The following is a 22934-nucleotide window of genomic DNA, read 5'->3' on the forward strand; positions in this document are numbered from 1 at the left end:
GTGTGTGTGTGTGTGTGTGTGTGTGTGTGTGTGTGTGTGTGTGTGTGTGTGTGTGAAAAAGAGGTATCCTAGTGTATATATTTAGTGTTTGAATGAATCAGGACCCAGTTTTCGCTGAGTCAGTTTAATCGAGTTTGACCTCAGGATAAACTCCAATAAAACCTTCCAACGCGTTTATTGAACGTTCTATTTCACGCTCTATTTCATTCTTTGTGATGGTTTTTATTATTCCTAACCTTGATTTATAGACCAGTTCTCTCTTTTCCTTTGTCTTTATTAGTTTGTCTGCCATAAGCTTATTCATTCCTTATCCATTTTGAATCGGCCAACACGTCCATCCAAAGTTACCTCAGTGTTTAGCCGTCTGTTGGGAAAGGTGGAGAAAACAAACAAACAAACACACGCGTCGCCAAACTTGGATCTGGCACTTCTTGCTCATTGCGTGTGATTAGTCAGAAATGCAAGGTGAGGTATAAAGTTTTGGTCCTCTCACCTAGTCTTTTGAGTAGTCTTGCTGTAGGGACTCAGATAGGACTACGTTTAAAAAACCTTTCCTCTTGCCAGGCTTCTAAGATCTTGATCTACTGGAACAGTCAGTACGGCTATTGTTCACCAGGCATTAGTCAGCCCCATATTTATCTGGTCTCCATGGAGACCCTACTGATCTTAACCAAAGGAAGGTTCAGAGACAAAACCGAAACTGTTGGGTATAAAACAAGTTTGTCCGTCTTGGCCAGCCAAAATAAATTCTGGTTATTCAGAAGTATGCTGACCTTTTAACTAGGGAGGCAGGCCGAGATTAATCAAAGCATACAATTAACTGCATAGTTCTGTGTGAGCAAGTTTCTGAACAACCAGATATCGGATTTCTGTGGATCATTATCCGTTGTGAATGATCAGATGAACAGCGGTATAAAGATAAACAATGCATACCAGTACGCGTGGCATTTTAATGTAGGGCCTTCTAAACTTTTTTTCTACTTCTTTTCCATTTGTTCTCCAACACTTGGGCCGTGAAATTAATACTGGGATCAATAGTGACTGTGGAGTGTGTGTGGGGCTGACGGCAGGTTGTGCGGCCTCCCCTGGCTTGATGTAGAATGATTAGGTTCTGGGGCTGGGAGAGGCCTCACACCTTTCGGGTATTGGAGTGATCAATGCACACCACCCATCACCCGAAACACTCAAGGGAGAGCTCCGACGTATCAGAAGCTAACTGCTGTTTGGCCTGTACCCCGGTTACAACTTGCAAAATTAATGTTTGTGTACCTCATGTACTTGTGTGTCGGAGGAGCGCAGTGAAGCCACACGTTTGTCTTGTGGCAGGATAAACTGCTATACTGGGCACCGAATGTGAGGCCACTTCGGCCCGGAACGGGACACATAAGTGCTGCCTGAAGACGCACCGGAGCCCAGCCGTGATGAAGAGAAAGTATTGAAAGTCAGAGAGTGGACATTACCTACATATCTCAACTAGTAACAGATCTCCTCACATTAAACACCCTTATACCTGACGGATGTCTAACAAATTACATATAGTTCGGCAAAGGATATAGCCTACCGCACATTCTTACTTCATCATGAATTTGGCTTTTATAGGCTATTAAACATTGGTGAAAGTGATAATAATTATTGTTATTACATTATGTTTGATTAATGAGGGAACTATGCCTACAATTAAAAACAATGATTGGTGAACACTCCGCAACTGTTAAACAGTCTCTAAAACTAGCCTAACACATAGATGCTGTGCTTTGATTCACGCCGAGTACTAAAGAGACCTGAAGCTGGTAACGGATAGGTCAATCAGCGGTCCAGGTTTAACGGCGTCAACTGAAAACTGAAACACCAAAACGCTTTAGATCAGATGAATTTATTGCCCTGTGTGGGCTTTGACGAAATTAGCGTACACAATTCATAATGAGCAGGACTTATGCACTTATGCAGACTCTCGCGCTGGTGAAAATTTTCAAATTGTAGATCAGTCAAATGTTCCTACATTCTCCTTATCGCTGATTATGTCATGATCGGATATGAAATCTGTGCATAATACGACAGAACTGTGCACTCTGTCTCTACATATGGTGGCCACCTTATGATTTCATAGATAGATTATGTTAATATGCTTCAGTTTATTTTATTATATGTATGCTATATACGCTTATAGTAGCCTATATTTTCTATAAGAATTAAATGCATAGCTGACATGAACGATGGCGCACATTGTCGACATATTGCCTGTGGACGTCTGTGGGAACCCCCGCCTGACGTAGGCCTGCGCTAGTGGGATAAGCTTCCTCAGAGGGGGCGGTCCCGAGCCTTATAGAGGAGGGAGAGGGCGGGCCGGGGGCAGTCTGATGGCATTCTGCAATCGTGCAAGCTTTCCGGCAGGCTTGTGTTGGAGGGATATACGTTGACATCGATCTCCATGTTTGAAGTAAATTACCCTCATTATATTTCATAGGAATCGCTAAAATGATTGGCAATACCCCCAATCCCGCACTGGAATTCAGGTCTTGTTATATATTTATATATCCATCTTGTTTAAAAAAATGAATATATCTATATATAAATATGTATGTGTGTGTGTGTTTGTGTATGTTTGTAAGTACCGTATACTGTGTATTATATGTGTGTGTATGTGTATACATACATTATATGTGTATGTTTATATTATATGTGTGTATGTGTATAATATATATGATTCTGTGTATATATGTGTATGTGTGTATAGATATTTCTATACACATAAAAGTGTGTATGCATGTGTCTCTCTATCAGTACCAGTGTTGTAAGCCATGTGTTGGTTCCTGGTCTTGGACGCCCCTCTCTCTCCTTCACCATGTGATACTCCTCTGTTGATGTGTCCTATCTAGGTTGCTATGGCGATCAGACATGCTTGACCCCTGATGTCGCCGTGGATGCAGACACATGGTTACGGGGAGTTATGGGTGATGCTGGCACAACAGGGTGAACACACACACACACACACTCACACACACACACACACACACACACACTCACAAGGACGCAAACGCACACATACATTCCTTCAAAGCATGCACAGGCACGCACACATGTTTCCCAGCTTGACACACACATACCACACGTACAGACATTTTGTGACGCATATTTGAAGTAATGCTAGTTAATCAACCCACACAGATCACACTCGGGGAGGGAGGGGCAGAAACCGACAGCATGTACTTTACCGTTTGGTCTTTATATTAAAAATAACATTCATGACAGTAACAGTGTACAACCAGTGATCAATAATCATTAAAACTAACTGCGGCACCAATAATTACACTTAAGAACGAGGAAGATGCAGCATCCTCCATTGTTTTAAAATAAGTTAAGAAATAAAGACTCTTTTGTCGTTTTACTTTGCGAAGCGCTCTTCCCTACGCGGAGGGGGGGGGGGGGGCATTACTATGGCGGCCTGGTCACCGGGACCAGGCGGGTATTAATGGCTGCACAAGCGTTCCACAGGGGCAGTACTTCTGGAGATTACACACTAGGTTTGGGTTAAATAGGTCAACAGCACAGGATCAGTGTATGTCACTCCAGTGTTATGGTTGGATCTAGAGCAACGAAGAGTTTAGCAGTCAACGGTTTTGGCGTTGGGGCGGTGTGTTTCTCTTTCAGCAGGCCGCTCTGTGTCTAATTGTTCTTGGCTAATTGTTCTTTTTTCTTTTTCTCTTGTTTCTTTTTCCCACACAACAGTGTCTGGTTCAGCGGTAGGGTTGCTACAGCAGCTCTGTTTGAAGATAACTCCCAGCACCAAAGCCAGGAAGCTCTTCGTTCCTTCGACGCCCAATCAGTAGTCAAACAAGTCGGGCACAGCCAATCAATGGCTGTGCGTCGACGCGGGAGAACATTCAGCCACCCGGCCGTCCAATAGGCAATCAGGATTCCAGGTAAGGGACAAGGGGGGCTATCAGGGCACCTATTCGCTAGATTCATGGTTCATATAATGTATAGGCCAGTCTCAAGTGTGTTATTATTATCCTTATTATTATTATTCATAATCTAACAAGTATGCTCTGTTCACAAAGAGTCAGTATGATTGCACATTAAAAGTTCAGTAGAAGTTAAAGTTCCAGTTGCAGGTTCAGTTTGAACCAAAATGGTGTCATCTTCTAGAGTTGTAGAGCCTTCTGCAGAAGGATCCCCCAAAAGTCCAGTGTTCCAGTTGTTATTGGCTCATCCTCACAGTCGCTTCACTTTGGCTTCTGTGGAAAGAAACAGGGAGTGTCAAACAGTGGCAAACACAAGTGTCAAACATTTTGTTAATCTACACACACAGTTTACTCCCTCCATTCTGTTCAACCAACTCTTATAATGAGTACATTAATGTAATAATAATGATAAATTCAATTTATATAGCGCTTTTCTCACACTCAAAGCGCTTTACATAGGGGCACAACAATAGGTAAACAAGAAAACATTTTTTTTTGAGTTGATGGGGCTAGGGTTGGTGAGTGATCTAGGGGTAGGCAGAGGAGAAGAGATGAGTCTTGAGGCGGGACTGGAAGATGGTGAGACTGGGAGCTGCCCTGGAGAAGGCTCTGTCACCAAGGCTGTGGAGCTCTGATGTGTGGGTGGAGAGGAGACCGGCTGAGGAGCATCTGAGGGCCCGGGGGGGTTGGTAGAGGGAGAGAAGGTCAAAGAGATATGGGGGGGCCAAATGGTGTTGGGCTTTGTAGGTGGGGACCAGGAGTTTGTAATGGATCCGGTGTGAGATGGGGAGCCAGTGGAGATTCTTGAGGACTGGGGTGATGTGGTGCCACGCTTTAATGTGAGTGAGGAGACGGGCTGCTGCATTCTGGACCAGTTGGAGTCTGTTGATGGAGGTGGTGGAGATGCCGGCGAGGAGGGAATTGCAATAATCAAGGCGGGAGGAGATGAAGGCATGGATGAGTCTTTCTGCAGCATGGGGTGTGAGGGAGAATCTGATCTTTGCGATATTACGGAGGTGATAGGAGGATGTTTTGACAGTGTGGCGGATGTGGGGTCAAGGGAGAGGGTGGCATCAAAGATTATGCCAAGGTTGAGGCCCTGGGGGGAGGGGGAGACCATGGTGCCGTCAGCAGTGAGTGTGGGGGGGTTTGCAAGTTTACTGAGGTTGGATTTGGAGCCAATGAGGAGGAGTTCAGTTTTGTTGCTGTTAAGTTTCAGGAAGTTATTTTGCATCCAGAGAGTAAGTGAAGACTATTCTCTGATCGCAAGTCCAGTGTCACGAGCGGACCGCGACGTTGCCATGACATCTAGAAATCATACCGTATTTAATGGGTTATAATTTTGATCTATATATATTATTATTGTTATTATTATTACTATTATTATTATTATTATTATTATTATTATTATTATTATTATTATTATTATTATTATTATTGTTATTATTATTATCATTATTATTATTATTATAATTTATTCAAGACACAGGAAGGTCCATAAAGATTCCCTACATATTGTGTAGGGGTTGACTATAACTCGTGAATAATATTGTATGAATCATTCTAATCATTTTTACAATTCATATATTATAACGTCGTATCGCCTTGAGCCATTAGCCGGAACGTGTCCGGAAAGCTTCTACTGGGGATGGCAGTACGGACCACAACCGCTTGGCTGCCGTGGCGCTTCCGCGACGGTTCAGGTGAAAGTTACAACGTACTACGCACACACTCAGAGTAGTACTACTCACACCCTTAGAGTGATAGTGACACCCTCAGAGTGATGCACTCACCCGTAGGGTACCTTCCCCCCAGTTCGGAGGGGAAGGTATACGGGTGTTTGGGGGAGAGGCCTCACCCGTCTACATGATGATGGCCCGCATGGCCTTCTTGCTGATGCGGTTGCGGTTGCGGTGCTTCCTCCTGCGCCGGGGCGCGGCCGGCCTCCTAGGGGTCCGCGCGGCGGTGGACGGGGGCCGGCGGGTTGGACCCTCCAGGGAGACCACTGGGAGAGGCACAGAGAGAGAGGTCTGGGTAATTTATCGTCCACTGGGATTGTCAGAACATTTTCTAATTCTTAAAGGGGACATATTATACCACCAGGTGTGAGTGTGATTAGTCCTTAGAAGCCGTTTCGAAAACCAGCCCCTTATGACATCACAAGTGGGCGTGTCCACCTAGAAGTGGGCTGGATAGATCAGTCTACCAGCCTACCCAGTGGACTGAAGTAAACGTTGCTGATCTATCCAGCACAGATCTAGGTGGACACGCCCACTAATAATGTCATATGGGGCAGATTTTCGAAACGGCTTGTAAGGCTAATCACACTCACACCTGGTGGTATAATATGTACCCTTTAAGAATGGAAAACATGACGTCAAAACAACATGCAAGTATTTAAAGGAAGGAAATCGGTTGAATTTGTTGTATTTTCTGGATAACTTTCTGGCTACAAAGTGTTTATTTCCACCCCCATTTAAGGCCAACAAGACAATACAATATAATACATGCTTGGACACACACCCACACACACATGGTGTAGTACCTGCTTTAGACACGGTGGGCTTTGGTCTGTGCTGGGGAAGGTGGTCTGCGGGGTGAGGGTGAGGAGGGTGTGGTTCTCTTTGTACAATCTCAAGAAGCTTCTGTCGCCTCTCCTCCTCGCTGAGAGCAGGCCCCCCATCCATCACTCCAGAGTCCTTATCCTGTCGCCGATTGGCTGGAACCACGACACCCTCCCCGCTATTGGTCGACCCGCTTTCCTCCTTGTCAGATCCTTTACTATGATTGGCCGAACCAGTCTCTATCTGTCGGTCATTGTCGACCCTGACGTGTTCCCCACTGGCCACCTGTAAGGCCGGCTCCTTCTGATTGGTGCTGGCCGTTGAGGGGGTGGGGTTCCATTCTGGCCTGTGATTGGCCGGCCACGTGGCGCTGCTGGGCGGCGTGGAAGCGGAGTCCCCCTGGAAGGAGTTGAGCCTGTACTGCGTGCTGGCATCAGGCCTCTGGCCGTACGGGGGGTACTGGGGGCGGTGGGGGTGGTGGGGGGGGGTGGTTGTGGTGCCTGGGTGCCAGGGGCTGCTGATGCTGCGATCCAGCAGCGTCCCGGGCCCCCCCCTCGGAGCCGCTGCCCGGAGGGGGCCCTATGTCCTCGGAGCCCTGGGGGCCCAACGCTCGGGCCCCCGCCCACACCAGGCCGCCTCCGGCCCCTTCGGTGACGGGCCGCGTGACGGCGGCCCCTGCTGCCAGGGTGTAGAGCGGGGGTGCGTGGTGGTCCCCCGGGCCGGGGGTCCAGCGGGCCAGCTGGGTGTAGCCCCCCTGGGGCCACTGGCGGGTGGCCGGGGGCTCACGCTCCTCCGCCGTCTGGAACTGCTGCTGGTTGTGCTTCTGGTCGTCGTGACGATGGAGCTCGGCCTTGGAGGTGGAGCTCTTGGGGGGTGTGGCATGGGGCTGGGGGTAGGGCTGGGGCAAGGGCTGGGGGTAGGGCTGGGGGTAGGGCTGGGGCTGGGGCTGGGGCTGGCTGGGGGGCAGGATGGCACGGGGGTGGGCCCTTTGCTCGCACCTGCAGCTCAGGTGGTCCTCCACGGAGACGATGGCCTTCCCAATCTGAGGCTTGGAGTTCAGGTACTGGATCTTTACCACCTGGAGCGGGACAGGGGCCAGAGGACACCCATTTAGTGTGTGTATTCCTGTGTGTGTGTGTGTGTGTGTGTATGTGTGTGTGTGTGTGTGTGTGTGTGTGTGTGTGTGTGTGTGTGTGTGTGTGTGTGTGTGTGTGTGTGTGTGTGTGTGTGTATTCCTGCATATCTGTGTGTGTGTGTGTGTGTGTGTGTGTGTGTGTGTGTGTGTGTGTGTGTGTGTGTGTGTGTGTGTGTGTGTGTGTGTACCTCAAGGTCTCTGGTGCTCGTGATGGTTGGGACACAGTGCATTATCTGGGAGTTGCAGCAGCCAGAGCAGCGCTGCACCTCCACACACGGCGGCCACAGCATGAAGTGGGCGTTGCTGATGTCGTGCATGGCCCGGGTCACTTCCTGCACCTCCGTCCGCACCTTGCACCCCGCTATGATCGCCTTTGGGGCCTCATCTGGAGGGAAGAGGGTTCGGTTTAGTGAATGAGAATGAGACCAACTTAAAGCAGGCTGGAATACAAAGGGACAGACCGACACAGTGACACAGTTAGACTGACAAAAGCGTATGGTGCATGGCAAGAATGAGTGGTCCTTACTCAGACTCCTGGTGAATCTCCCAGGGTGATGGTCAGATGTGTCCTGCTCTTCTTCCTCCCCCTCTAAAAGATGATGAAGGTAGCACAGCCAGAGAGACAGTGAGGAGACAGAGAGGAGATTTTTTTCAATGAATGAAATGGAAGCAATGTGAACGGCGTTCATAATCGTCAGTTGTTTGCTGTGAACTTCTGCATTTAGTGACACATCGTAATGCTGCCATGGCGACCTGTTTCCAGCAGCGCCGAGTCATTGTTCAAAGCACGGAGGAACCTCCCTGCCCTTCTCCTCAATAAAACAATTACTGCTCTTTTTTTGCCACACTTTGTCTCTGCGCCCCTAGCTACGAGGAGAACAGAGACAAGTTAAATATAGCCTGTGTGTGTCTATAAAGTCCCGCTCCATCGCTCTCTAGAGCTAATTATATTCAGGCTGAAGTGGCTCTTTTTAAATTACAACCTGTGTGTGCCCGCGTGTGTGTGTGTGTGTGTGTGTGTGTGTGTGTGTGTGTGTGTGTGTGTGTGTGTGTGTGTGTGTGTGTGTGTGTGTGTGTGTGTGTGTGTGTGTGTGTGTCTCTGTGTGTGTGTGTGTGTGTGTGTGTGTGTGTGTGTGTGTGTGTGTGTGTGTGTGTGTGTGTGTGTGTGTGTGTGTGTGTGTGTGTGTGTGTGTGTGCGAGTGTGTGTGGGTACAGTTAGTACCCGATTATCATACAGCATCGTCTAGCAGCTTGTTAATGTAAATTTGTAGTCCTGGGGCCGTATTCACAAAGGATCTTAGGGCTAAAAGTAGGTCCTAACTGGCGAATTTAGGAGTAACTCCTAAAAATAATGGGCGTGTCACTCTTACATTTAGGACTCCTAACTTTTTTCACTAAGAGCAATTCACAAAGTATTTTAGGACTAAAAGTAGCACCTAAGTCTAGGAGAGCTTAAAAGTCCTCAAGAGGACTCCCAACTCAGTAAGACCTATTCACAAAGAATCTTAAAATGCCTGCGAGACGAAATGTTAGGGTATTCAACTTATTGTGGAGTTAATGCGCGATGCAATAACATCCCCGACTAACAGGAATAATCCGATTAGTCCCGAAATAAAATGTTATAAAAATTATAAGTTATAAAAAAATATATATAACTTATAAAAAATAAAAATAATTGCACCATCAAAAGACGAGGACGTGTTCGTCAATAGGAAGAAAGTGCATTCCATCAACACGCAGGTTGTTTTTGATGCAAATTTTAACATAGCCTACTGGATGTTGTTGCAAAGTGGCCTGGATCTTCAGCTACCCATGATTCGCGCATTTTAATGGTGAGCGGTCTGAGGCAGCTTTTTGAGATGTGCCAGTTGGGTGTCACTTGCTGGGTGACAGTGACTATCCATGCAAGACGTGGCTCTAGACACCCTACCTCAATCCACAACCGGGAGCACAGTTAAAGTGTAAAATGTAAGTGATTATGCAGATTACGCTTAGTCCTATGCGTAAAACACATCGTATTGGCTCTTTGCGAGCACACAAACATACACGAAATGTTGTGGAGAGAGGAATTGGGCAGATGAAACGTCGGTTTCATGTCCTCCACGGCGAAATACGCCTCACCCCAGAGAGGGCAAGCACAGTAATCACTGTATGTGCCATTCTACACAACCTCTGCAAGCGGAGGAACTTTACACAGCCAGACGATGATGATGATGATGATGATGATGATGATGATGATGATGATGATGATGATGATGATGATGGCGATCAACATTATAAGGAATTTGGCCGTGTGGAACCGAGTGGACAGGCATTTAGGGATCACTTTGAAAACACATTTTAGGTAAACACCTTGGCACAAATCAGTCAACACTTGGGTAGTTCGTAACATTTATTTTCTTTTAGATTTTACGTATTTTTATTGTTTGCTTTCTCTCTCTCTTGAACGTGCAGGCTACAACGTCATAATCGTGGTCTGCACAAAATTGCCATCATGCGTGTATTCTGCTAACTGCACTATAACTACTTAATAGGAATTCATTTCTAGCCTAGGCTATTTCACGACGCTGAAGTTGGCATCCGATTCGCAGCATCCGATTCAGCAGCTGGTCCACTTTAAATCGGTCCTGATTGAAAACCACTACACCTAGACTCTTCAAATCTGGACTAAATTATCACAGTGAGGCTATACATTATAATAAACATAGTTACAGATTTGTGAAACCTTTTTTCTATTTGTGAAAATGCAATACAGGCTCATTTTAATGCTTTTTAGGGGTCCAGACTGCATTAGAACGGGTCCTGATTGAAAACCACTACACCTAGACTCTTCAAATCTAGACTAAATTAACACAGTGAGGCTATACATTATGTAAAACATAGTTTCAGATTTGTGAAACCTTTACCCTATTTGTGAAAATGCAATAAAGGCACATTTTAATGCTTTTTAGGGGTCCAGACCGCATTAGAACTGATCCTGATTAAAAACCACTACACCTAGACTCTTCAAATCTGGACTCAATTATCACAGTGAGGCTATACATTATGTAAAACATAGTTTCAGATTTGTGAAACCTTTAACCTATTTGTGAAAATGCAATGCGGTCTGGACCCCTAAAAAAGCATTCAAATAAGCCTGTATTGCATTTTCACAAATAGGGTAAAGGTTTCACAAATCTGAAACTATGTTTTACATAATGTATAGCCTCACTGTGATAATGTAGTCCAAATTTGAAGAGTCTAGGTGTAGTGGTTTTCAATCAGGACCGATTTGAAGATTCTAAGTGGTTTTCAAGCCGAATCGGATGCTGCGAATCGGATGCCAACTTCAGCGTCGTGGCTATTTCCTTGTTTTTCGGTGATTCAGTGGGCTCGTCTGAACAACCAATCATCGAACTGACAGCTTCTAAACTCGTGCACCAGAATTGACGTAATCCATAGCAACGGCGCGTCACTCTTAGTTCACTCTTTGTGATTTATCCTTAGTAAGAGTAGGTCTCAGCGGCTTTGTGAGTAACTTTAAAGAAAAAACTCCTACGTAAAATGTTTTAGCGCGAGTTAGGAGCACTCCTAGCGGTAAGATAAAATGCTTTGTGAATACGGCCCCTGGTGCGCAGGGTCGTTATGGCAAAACCCAAGTCCAGAGAACTCCTCATGTAGAACTCATGCAGCATGAGGTTAAGGGAGAGTGTGTGTGTGTGTGTGTGCGTGTGTGTACGTGTGTGTGTGTATGTGTGCGTGTGTGTGTGTGTGCGTGTGTGTGCGTATGTGTGTGCATGTGTATGCGTGTGTGCGTGTGTGTGCGTGTTTGTGGGCGTGTGTGTGCGTGTTTGTGTGTGTGTGTGTACCTGTGAGTTCTCCGGCCTCTAGCCTAAACAGATGCCTGAGGTCGTCGATGGAGGCGATGGGGCTGTTCCACACCAGCTCCACCAGGTAGCTGGGTAGGGGGTCGCCCTGGAGCAGAGACAAAGAGAAAGGATTATTAATCACCATTCATTATTATAATGTTTTGATAAGCTTTGCCAAACTCAATATTTTTGGTGTCATGCTCCAAATGTTAAAGATACAGAGGGATATAGACGGACATACATAGACCGACAGAGATCAATAGACCTGGGTTGATGAGTATTATATTGTACATAGAGCTAGATAAACTGCAGGAAGTGAGGAAGACAAAGAAAAACACCTTTGCAACGACTTTATTCAACACAGCAGCCGATAAACATTGCGCTCCTCCAGAGGGATAGCCTGAGGTCATGGTTCACAACTTGGGGTTGTGGTAGGTCATGACGCACAAATGATACTAACACTAATCTAAAGTCTGATGGCAAGCGAGAACAAATCAGGGTGAACATTTATTTATTTAGCTTTACATTGATTTACTATTGCTTGGGGGCTGGAACTGTAGCCGGTTATTCAGATCCACACCGAAACCTCCATCTTGCACTGGGAAATCAATTCTTCTGAAGAAGAACACATCCCTGACAGCACAAGGAGCACTGGGCAGCGGAGCCCTCTCTGGTTCAGGCTCTGTGCGCTCTACCCCTGAAGTTTGGCCTGGGTCAGAGCATATGTTTAGGCTGACTGGGTTCTTCTCTGCCTCTCTGCGGGGACACACTCCTAGCCCCGTCTGTTGTTGTGTCTGACATGTGACATTGAGTCATTGAGTTTAGTTTTCTCTTACTTCTTCAGGTTGTGATTGGAGAGCAGCAGCTGCAGCGAAGGAAGGAAGCAAGCACTAAGCGAGGAAGGAATAGTCTTTGTTCTTTCCATCCCATGATACAACTTCTTCATACTGCTTCTCAGAAACAAGAGGGTGTTTGCACTTTTTTGCAGCGAAAGAGGAACCGTTTGAGCAGGGAGAGACGGGGAAGAGGGAGGGAGAGGGAGACGAGGAGACCTTTGTTTCCCCGCAGAGCGCCGTGTCTTTCATAAGTTCCTCCCTCAGAGCCGTTCAGCTGTCAATCAGACAGACGGAGAGTGGCCCACAGATGGAGTGACAGATGAGCACTGATTGTTCCTCGTATTCCGCCACATCCAACAGACTCTTGCTCCAGTTTCACTTCCTCCTTTGGAGGAAACAATGGCTGTGATTGGTGGTCTGTTGTAACTATGCAAAGACTGCGCTGTCACCACTGTATCTTTCAAAACACTGGCGTGTTAAGTTGTGGGGGAGCCGACGCTCTCTCCCTTTTACTCCCGATCTCTCTCTCTCTCTCTCCCCTCCCTCTTAACAACTGATCTCTATCTCTCGCCTTGCGAGTTCAGAAGGCACTGCGTTGGCACAGTTGTGTCGTGTGTCATTGAACGACATTCAAAGATTGCGCCTTCCGTGATTCCGTGAGTGGAGGCGGCAGCAGAGGGCCGCTCCCCTCTCCTCCCCCCCTTCCCCTCCCCCTGCCTTGACTCCGTGACTCTTCTTTGAGTTTCTTTACTCCCTCTCTCTTTCTGTTTATTCGGTCCCTTTTGTCGCCGAATTCCTCGTCTAGTCCAATGTTGTCCTTGTCTCTCTTCCTGAGGGGAGGGATGCTGAGGTTTGTGATGAGGTTTCACGCTGATCAAACTGTGGCTGTGCGCCGCAGCCCACCACATCAATGTTGTGCTTGGCTAATGGCTACGGGCCCCAGTTCTTAAGTGGGAGTAATGACACGCCCGTTTCTTGGCTTCATTCCTCTTTTATGTCAAGCCGATTCATACTTTGATTTAGAATGAAGACTGTTTGATGGCATTAAGCTAACTTACCTAATTAATCAATGTTCAACAGTTCTCTTCAGCCAAGGTAAGGCAGTATTGGCCTGAGATTTATTACCATAGCCATGTTAAGACATAACCAACTAAACCGGAATGAATTCCTTATAATTATCAGGGAAAAGCTGAACGACCAGACATGACGGGAGTGGACAGATAGTTAGGGGTGGACTCAACTGACCCTGTTTTGTCTGGTAAGCTAAAGCTTAAGACTGAAGGGACGGTATGGATGCTTCGGGCCACACAGACTGTCTGTACCTGCTTTCTTTGTGGTGCAGGTAGAGAAATATGTGCAGAATTTATGAATAAATTGTTTGGTTGTCTAACAGCACTATATTGGGCTTTTGTAATTGAGAAGGGAGGGAAAGAAATAGCTGAGAAATCCAGTAGTCTGCTACAAGCCATAGTGTTTCCAATGAGTGTTGCTGTGTCTGACCCAGGACTGTGGACGGAGGGGGTGAATAGGTTAGAGTTGTTTAAGGCTTCTTGTGGCGGGGAAAAATTACTCAAGCACCGACTGAGGAAAGTGTATTCATGGAGGTAAGCCGCATATTGGAGGTGTGAAGTTAAAATCAACGATTATGACGATGCTCACAGGATGATATTGTCACCCTCCTCAACACAACCTAAAACATGCTGACAATGCTAATGAAGCGCTAATGCTGGCATAATGAGGGTAGCACTGCGCTGCGCTTCCTCGCTCGTGTTCCCTCGCTCGCTGCTCCAACTCTCCATCTTCTCGCTGTCTCCTCTCTCCCACCCCCCCAGCCCCCTAACTCTTTGTTTGTGTGCTAGGTGGGCGTCCTGAAGGACACCTGTTTGACTTTCACAGACCATTGGCTGACCCAGTTAGGTAAACACACACAGGAACACACCTTGATGCATAACCACTTTCAAAGTCGGCCCACCATGTCCTGATAATTACACACTCGTGCACACGCAAACACACACACAAACGCGTAAACACACACACACACACAAACACACACACACACACACACACACACACACACACACACACACACACACACACACACACGTTTGCTTCAGATGTCTCTGCAAGCTATAATTAAATGCTGCAAAAGCCACTGGTCAGACACACACATACATACACATCTCAGGCACAAGTTGCATTCTGATAGTCACACAAAGCCCTCACACAAACCAAACACACACACACACAGGCACGTGTTGCATGCACATGTAAAACAACGCACACATGCACAAACCCACTTGGCAAATCCCAAATGCACTAACCCATGCAGTGTTTGAGAAGGGTTTGAGAGGGACGTGCAGAGAGAAAGGCAGTTCAATGTGACGGCTGCAGAAGTCTAATTGCTAGCAGTCGAGAGACAGGAGTTGATGGCAAGCTACTGAAACGCTAAATCATGGTAGATCTGACAAGAACTCAATGCCTTCCTGTATGACATGTTGTACCCACATGTAAAGACATGCGCACACACACACACACACACACACACACACACACACACACACACACACACACACACACACACACACACACACACACACACACAAACACACACACACACACGTACACACATACACACACACACAAACCACACACACGGAGGCCGCGGACAGAGAAAGGAATGTTTCTGAAGCAAAGTCAAAAGTGATGCAATGTAGTTTCATGGGCAACTGAAAACCATGCATACACACACCCACATCATTGTTTACGCCTGAGGTCACCAACAGGTACATTTTTTTGAAATTGTAGGGTTCATAATTGTAATTCATAGAACTTATTATTCGTAACTCGGAATCTTTGTACTGCTTGGGGGATAACCACTAATTGTATTGTGTCAGGTCCTAGCCATTCATTTAAAATGTACACATTTTATGCTGGTGAAGTACCGACAGCAATTGCTAAAAAACAAATAGGATAATTGCATCTACAGATCAAGGCAGAAGATATATATAGCAACAACAACGATATGTGTCACTTCTTTGATATGAGGATCCTGTGATGGTTTGTAATGTTTGGGCGTTGTTCATAAGCAGCTCTTAAGAACTTGTTTTGTGGGAACTATATAACACCTGCTAGGCTTTGCAGAGAAAGGCTTGGCATTTAAGGTAAAGGCAAAGTTAGCTTTATTGTCAATTACAACAAATGTACAAGACAAGTAGAATATTAAAGTTTTGTTTGTCTCTGACCTCTGTCTTTGTTTCTGCCATACAGAAATAGGGACATTATACAAAACTACCATGCGAGTTCTTGGGGCCCTCCCCCAGAAAATAGTCACATTTCATAGATTTTATTCTAATGTATTCTAGTCATGTTTTATCGCAAAATAAGAATAAGTTATATTATATAACTGTCGTCTCTATACCAAAATGTATTGACATACATTAGCTTCTTGTTTTCTTTGTCCTTCTCCGTCTCATTGCATTGTGTTATGATCCGATTAGTAACTTCATCTAACTATTAGCCTGCAGACAACAATCCCCATCTCACCGCATGCGTTGACTTATGACTAGTGACTAGTCATCAAATATTGACTAATGAGGTAATGTTTGGATGTGGATATTGAATTCACATCCAGACTTTACAGACGATCACGTAACCCAGCCATGGAAATAGAAGCGACAGATCAGGACTTTCTCCTAATACAGGAGAAGTTTGTCTGTCTCTGGCAGAAAAACAGGTAGAGTGACATGGAAAACCGGGAGTTTCCCAGGAAAAATGGTGAGGGGCTGGCAAGTATTGTCTCGGGCCAGCGAGAGGCTAATGCTAATGCTAACGAATTGTCACGTTGTGTGGGCGTGCGTCAGGGTGTTAACAGCATTTGATTGATGTCATTAATGTAATTTGTAAGTCATTGTGTGAGTAAACCACAAACACATTCACACACACACATACACACACACACACATACACACACAAACCCTCACACATACACACACATATACATTCACACTAGGGCTGTAACGATACACAAACTCACGATTCGGTTTGTATCATGATTTTTGACCCACGGTTCGATACATCCCACGATTTTTTGAAATTTAAAAAGCATTTTATTTAAACAACACTTATATACCAATTAACTTAATGTAACATTTAATAACAAATAATTTGGAACACTGAACAGATTTGAACAGAAAGAATACTATTAAAGTATAGCTAAATGAATAAAGAAATAACGTGTGGGAGGATGCTTTTTTCAACTGTTTGGTTGGTTTAGTCAAATATCCTTATTAGCACTACTTATTAGGCTATGTAGCTTAAATAATGACATAATCAGGCCGTATAGAATGCAACATGTTTAATAGCCTAACTTTCAATAGATGGAGAAAAACCTGAAGGTCATGAACGTCGCAATAACGAGGCGTTACGAGTAGCATATGTGTGTGCGCCAGAATGGCAATGTGCGTCTGCGTGTGTGAGTGACGTCAGCGAGTGAGTGGACGAGCGAGGAGAGCGAGCGGTAGCGCGTGTGTCTAGTGAAGAAGCGAACGAGTCCGGTAGAATAAAGTACCCATCCTGTCAATAATCGGTGCCCGCTTCATTCCGACCTATAAGCAGACAAACTGCCAGTCAAATCACACAAAACACTAGAGACAGGATCACACAGGCCCCCTCTGGATAAATGTCGTTCATATCGCATATGAGCACTTCGACGGCTGTGGAGAAATGCGATCCTCCGTAGCCACGGAGGATTGCAGTCGCATACTTACGGCATCGATAGGAGGGGGCGCTGTCAGCAGACTATTATCTAGACAAATTATTAGCAAATTTCAATCGGACAATTTGACCGCAGAGTTAGAAAGGGCGTATCGCGCTTCTGCCTTCTCACACCGCGAGACAGGATCGTGGCTTTGAGTATCGCGATTTTCGGTTTGATACGCGTATCGTTACAGCCCTAATTCACACTTACACTTGCACACACTCACGGACACACGGGCAGTATGCGCAAGATCATTACTCCTTGTTTCACATCACTTATAACAAATTTAAAAAAAGGATTTCGCAAAAAAAATGTAATGCTCTCTCCAGGTGGTTATTGCCTTTTTTTCGAAAAAAAAGAGTAAATGCTTTAAATGGGAGACTGAAAACTATTTTTGAAAATCGATTCTGACGTAGAGAACATTTAACCTAAGTGACTGATGCAGTTGGCTTCAGACCTGATATTCCCTTAACGCTCATAAACATGGCTTGCTGCCACAAACGGTACATGCGGACGTTGTGAACCATTGCCCTCTCTCGTTGACTTACAGGGAAAATTACACCTCTGCCGGTTAATGCAGCAACTTGGTTGGTTTTCAAACCACACAAGTCCTCCCACAATACACTGCTCCTCCAAACCCTGCACTGGCTACCAGTGGCCTCACTGACACTTACCTGGATGCTCAGGCCCTTCATACTTCCAGGACTTGGTCAGACCACAGACCCCAGCCCGCCCATCCACTACACTCACTAAGAGACGGGCCCCAGCTGCCGCTCCTCAAACTTCAGATTTTCTGCTGTCCTGGCTGCTCCACCGTGGTGGAACGAGCTCCCCACTGACATCAGGACAGAAAAACCCTCACACCTTCCACTGCTGGCTGAACACCCATCTGTTCAGACTGCATCCTGGCCCATGAAAAAGGGTGATGTAATAATTGTTTCTAAAATGTAGCACTTCAAGCAGTTTGCTTATTTAATGAATTTGCTGTACTCGCTCATTATATCTCTCTCTCTTTCTCTCCCTCCCTCTCCCTCTCTCCCCCTCAGCAGCCTGAAGATACTCCTGTCAGGGAGATGAAAGGAGGGTTGATGGATGGTGAGACGGACAGGAGGAATTGCAGGGAGATGGAGAGAGGAGTGGAGAGGAGGAGAAACGCAGTGGAGAGGAGAGGAGGCGTACACTGGAGAGCAGAAGTAAATGAGTTTATAGGAGGAGTAGATAGACGAGGCGGAGGGGAGGAGAAGAGAGGGCAATTTGTGGAGAGGAGCAGTGGAGAGAGGAGAGGAGTGAAGCAGTAGAGAGAAGCAGAGGAATGTAGGAGTAGAGATAAGTGGAGTAGAGAAGCAGAGGAGACAATGGCGTATTGAAACGTTAGCAGCAGCCAGGGCTTAGTGTCCCCAACCGACAGCTGGGCCCTAGGCAGAAGCCCTCAAGGGCCCTAAGACACCATTAGTCCCTTACGTACCGCCTTTTGTTCACAAAGAAAAGGTCCCTCCTCATCCTCTTGAATGGCAGTCAAGCGGCGGATCCTACTGCTAACAAGTTTATTTATCTAACTTTACTTCATCAATCATAATACAGTTTACAGGCCGAACAAAGCAGGCCGGCAGGCCTTCCTGCCAACAGCCACGCGCTAGTGCGGTCGGGTTGATGGCATTCATTTCTGACATCCATGTGCGTTAGGCCCTGGTTAGAACTAGCCCACATGCACCGAACAAATATGGCCCATATGTCCGCTAATACACACACACGCACACATATGCACACACGCCGCTGGTGCAATCCTGGGCAGATTAGTCGTTGTTGTTCTTATGTAAACTGGATCAAGGGAAGGCAGCAGCAAATCATCCCAGCTCGCCTGCACAGACAATAGTCATGCTTGTCCCGTGTGTGTGTTTGGGTTGTATGCTTGCACGCTTCTTTGTGGGTGCGTTTGATTGTGCCTACGTGTGTGTGTGCACGCAGTTACTGTCTTCAAAATAATGTGTGTGTGTGTGTGTGTGTGTGTTTATGGGATTACAAGGCCTGCATGATTGGGGCTGTTGTAAGCATACTGAGTGTACTGTTGTTGAATGATGTTTGTTAACACATTGTTTTACCGGTCAGTCAATTTACTGTTTAACCGTAGCATTTAATTTAACCTTGTAAATAAACTGTTGTTAGCCTACTGTTTCACCCATTGTTAGTTTAAGGTTTTACCTTACTTTTAGCTCACAATTCTGTGAGCGTGCTCTTGTTAGCTTACTGGTAAATCTCAGTGTAGCCTCCTGATTTAGAACACTGCTGTGTGTGGAAAGTTACAAATATGATGTTTGACACACCCTTCTCAGGGACTGCTCAGTAACAGATTAAACAAATTCTTGTTTCTCTTGCTCCCCCTATCCCTCTTTACATATCACACACACACATACACACACTAAAACCATCAGATTGTTGGATAATAACATCACTGGGCCACTGCATGGACTGTGTTTTTATTTCTCTGTTACGACTAACAGAGATGGAAGTACCGTGCGTGTGTGTGTGTATGTGTGTGTGAGTGTGTGTGTGTGTGTGTGTGTGTGTGTGTGTGTGTGTGTGTGTGTGTGTGTGTGTGTGTGTGTGTGTGTGTGTGTGTGTGTGTGTGTGTGTGTGTGTGTGTGAACCCTGAGGCCAGCCTGCGACTCTGGATTCCTGAATGCATTTAAAAATCTTGCACCCAGCAGACAGGTCAATCCAGAATGACCATAGAGATGGAAACAGGACTCCACGTTTACAGCCACTATCTCTGACCTTCCCCAAAGCACCGGGGAGGGGAGGATAAAGCCGCTGACTTTACAGTAGCAAGAACAAACTAGGGTTTTACTTTGAATTGTTCATCCTATGCGCTTACACAAGGCACAAGTTATACACACACACCCACACGTCAAATCCCCATCTGCACACACACACACACACACAAACACACACACACACACACACACACACACACACACAAGGTGCCTTGACACAATGTTCATGTTAGATATAGTACTCTTGTCTTTCCTGTCGTTGCCTTTGTTCTTGATTCACACTGCTCTTGGTCGTTATGCTCAGGACGGCTTTAGGTCCCACCATCTCATGCTACTCAAAACATGCTTTCACTGCACTGTCGGTGCTTCACCAGCATCCACTTCCACTCCACCAGTACCGCCACCGCCGCAGAGTAAGATAACGCGGTGAAGGAGAAGATGGAGGTTACCTGCAGTGATGCCACAGACCACACTGCGGTGACACTTTGTCCACAGGGTGCTGCCCCCCCCAAAACGATTTCTGTAATGGCTTTTGCTATGCATCTGTAGTTATCTGTTCTCTCTCTGACTCTCTCTGTCTCTCTCTCTCTCTCTCTCTCTCTCTCTCTCTCTCTCTCTCTCTCTCTCTCTCTCTCTCTCTCTCTCTCTCTCTCTCTCTCTCTCTCTCTCTCTCTCTCTAGTTGTCTCCAATACACTCTTATTCCTCTGCAGTAAGTCACTGTTCCTCTGCTTCTATCAGCGTACTACTTTCTCTACCTAAATCCTCTACTTTTTCCTCAGTCAACTCAATTCGATATAACGTAGAACTCTTTCTCTCTGCCCCCCCCCCCCCCCCCCTCTCTCTCTCTCTCTCTCTCTCTCTCTCTCTCTCTCTCTCTCTCTCTCTCTCTCCCTCTCCCTCTCCCTCTCTCTCTCTCTCTCTCTCTCTCTCTCTCTCTCTCTCTCTCTCTCTCTCTCTCTCTCTCTCTCTCTCTCTCTCTCTCTCCCTCTCCCTCTCTCTCTCTCTCTCTCTCTCTCTCTCTCTCTCTCTCTCTCTCTCTCTCTCTCTCTCTCTCTCTCTCTCTCTACCGCAGATGAGATAGACGGACAGACAGATGTGCACCGTCGCTTATCACCTTCATATAACCCTCATTCATGTCTTCACTACTAACCTGCTTTTACAATTTATATTCACTTTTGAACAACTATAGCTCTCTTTTTAAGGACACACCGGCCTTTTTATTCCACTTATGAAATACATAACCTCAGAATTTAAACATGCGTGTGTGTGTGTGTGTGTGTGTGTGTGTGTGTGTGTGTGTGTGTGTGTGTGTGTGTGTGTGTGTGTGTGTGTGTGTGTGTGTGTGTGTGTTGGTGCCAGTGCGTGTGTGCAGGGGTCAGAGAGACTGATGGAGACGTCAAGGACGATGCCACATATCCTTATTTTTAAAACTATTGCATAATGTGGTACTTAATACCCCACCACCCCGCCGCCCCCCTACCCAACACGCGGGAGGCGTGCGTGCGTGCGCGCGCGGTTCTCTTACCTCAGAGCTGCGGAGCCGCACATGTGCCGCCGCGAGCGCACCCAGCAGTAGCAGGAGTCGGACGACCCACGAGCTCATTTCGCCGCCCAGCCTGTGGAGCCGCGTGCGACCGGCTGGGCATTTAGCAGGTCGATATCCAACACCCCGGTCTGCGCGAGCCTTGGTGCGGTCCTGTCCGGTCCGGTACCGTGGTTGACGGTGCGCTGTGCTGCAGGGCTCGTATTATCCCGCCGGTTGAGTTGAGTTGAGCTGTGTTTGTGTTTGTGGGGACTTTGGAAAAGCGTGTAGTGCGTAAGAGCCGGTGTCTAAATATTTGTTCGCGGTGACTCACGCGGGAGGCTAGACGGCTGACTCGGTCAAATCTTCTTGGGCAGTCCACTCCGTTACAGTGTAGACGTCAGGGTCTTGGGGGGGGGGGGGGGGGGGCGAGGGTTAGAGAGCAGGTGCGAAATGCGGTGCCTTGCAATCACTCTGTAGCACGCATAACCTCGTCGTCCCCATTCTCACACAAATCAATTCGGCCCGGCACAAAATATTAATGATTGTTTTTAATTCCAAAACGGTTCCAAAGTAGGCAGTGTTAAATGTCTCTGAGAGTGTGATGCCGCCAGTTGAGATGCAGAATAATTTAAAACAGGTCGGGTCGTTTATCACAAAAAAGAAAAAGGATTGGTTCGCTGTCACAAGCCCATCTCCCGTGCGTAATTCTCAGCATGCGTGGCTCCAAATGTCAAACAGAGAACAGCTCTTGTCTAATCCGACCCCGTGCGATGCTACGTCTCTCTCTCTCTCACTCTCTCCCTTAAACACACGCTCCCTCTCACGCTGGCCGCTCGGCGTTTCTCCGTTACGGTTTGTGCAGGCTCGGGTTGCTCGCGCCTCGTTGCCGTCTCCCCTCTCGCAGCTTTCCAAATAGAAACGGGCCTCACTCCTCAAGTTGGTGAGAGCTGCCCCCGCGCGCCCCCGCTCCCCGCCTTTTGGAGGCAGGGCTTACGGTGTCCTTATTAGGAACAAGGAGAACGGATTGCGCACAGCGGCATCCTTTAAAAAAAGGCGTGCGAGCCCTACCGGTAATCATCATTGTGCTTTAAAGGTCCCATGGCATGAAAATGTCCCTTTATGAGGTTTTCTAACATTAATATGAGTTTCCCTAGCCTGCCTATGGTCCCCCAGTAGCTTTAATTGGCGTTAGGTTTAAAACGAGCACTAGCTATCCTGCTCTGCCTTTGAAAAAACAAAGCTCAGACGTATACATTTTCCCCCGTATGTCGTAATATGTGGCCAGGTTACCTCCCCTTCTCTGCTTTTCCCAATGAGCTATGACCGTGCTAGCGCCAAGTGTGTGTGAATACGCAAACTTTAACGCAAGTGTTGTAGCCTACACTTCTTTGTTATTTGGATAACCGTTCTGCTGTTGGTGTTATGGCGCATAACACGTCAGGTTCTCTGACGTCTTCGGTATTTCCACAAGGAGGCTCGTAGTAGGGGTAATCTCATCCATGGTTGAGAAGGAACTTTGGCTTTGACTCCCTGAAG

The 22934-nt window shown here is 46.6% G+C and overlaps 1 protein-coding gene across 3 annotated transcripts; it reads right to left on the minus strand.

Moving 5' to 3' along the window:
• Positions 1-3204: 3204 nt before the first annotated feature.
• On the minus strand, positions 3205-22333 carry pdgfba (platelet-derived growth factor beta polypeptide a). Of its 3 annotated transcripts, none has more exons than XM_030352857.1 (7): positions 21399-22333; positions 11510-11615; positions 8188-8250; positions 7850-8046; positions 6508-7604; positions 5821-5967; positions 3205-4235 (listed from the first exon to the last, which is right to left on the minus strand). In XM_030352857.1, exons 1-5 carry the CDS (start codon positions 21474-21476, stop codon positions 6960-6962), a joined length of 1089 nt encoding a protein of 362 aa, XP_030208717.1. In that variant the 5' UTR covers positions 21477-22333; the 3' UTR covers positions 3205-4235; positions 5821-5967; positions 6508-6959. The 3 variants fall into 3 exon arrangements, with proteins under 3 accessions (XP_030208717.1, XP_030208720.1, XP_030208719.1); XM_030352860.1 differs by having other exon boundaries at positions 5756-5967; XM_030352859.1 differs by lacking the exon at positions 3205-4235 and adding an exon at positions 4250-4844.
• Positions 22334-22934: the final 601 nt, after the last annotated feature.

The sequence above is a fragment of the Gadus morhua genome, chromosome 3 (assembly GCF_902167405.1).
Source record: "Gadus morhua chromosome 3, gadMor3.0, whole genome shotgun sequence".
In the NCBI taxonomy this organism is placed as follows: Eukaryota; Metazoa; Chordata; class Actinopteri; order Gadiformes; family Gadidae; genus Gadus; species Gadus morhua.

Excerpts from the sequence above, each read along its gene's own strand:
- pdgfba (XM_030352857.1), bottom strand. The coding sequence starts at position 21,476 with ATGAGCTCGTGGGTCGTCCGACTCCTGCTACTGCTGGGTGCGCTCGCG. Across the intron at positions 8,047-8,187 it reads GAGATTCACCAGGAGTCTGA|ATGAGGCCCCAAAGGCGATC; the intron begins GTAAGGACCACT and ends TCTTCCCTCCAG. Across the intron at positions 7,605-7,849 it reads CGAGCACCAGAGACCTTGAG|GTGGTAAAGATCCAGTACCT; the intron begins GTACACACACAC and ends GTCCCGCTCCAG.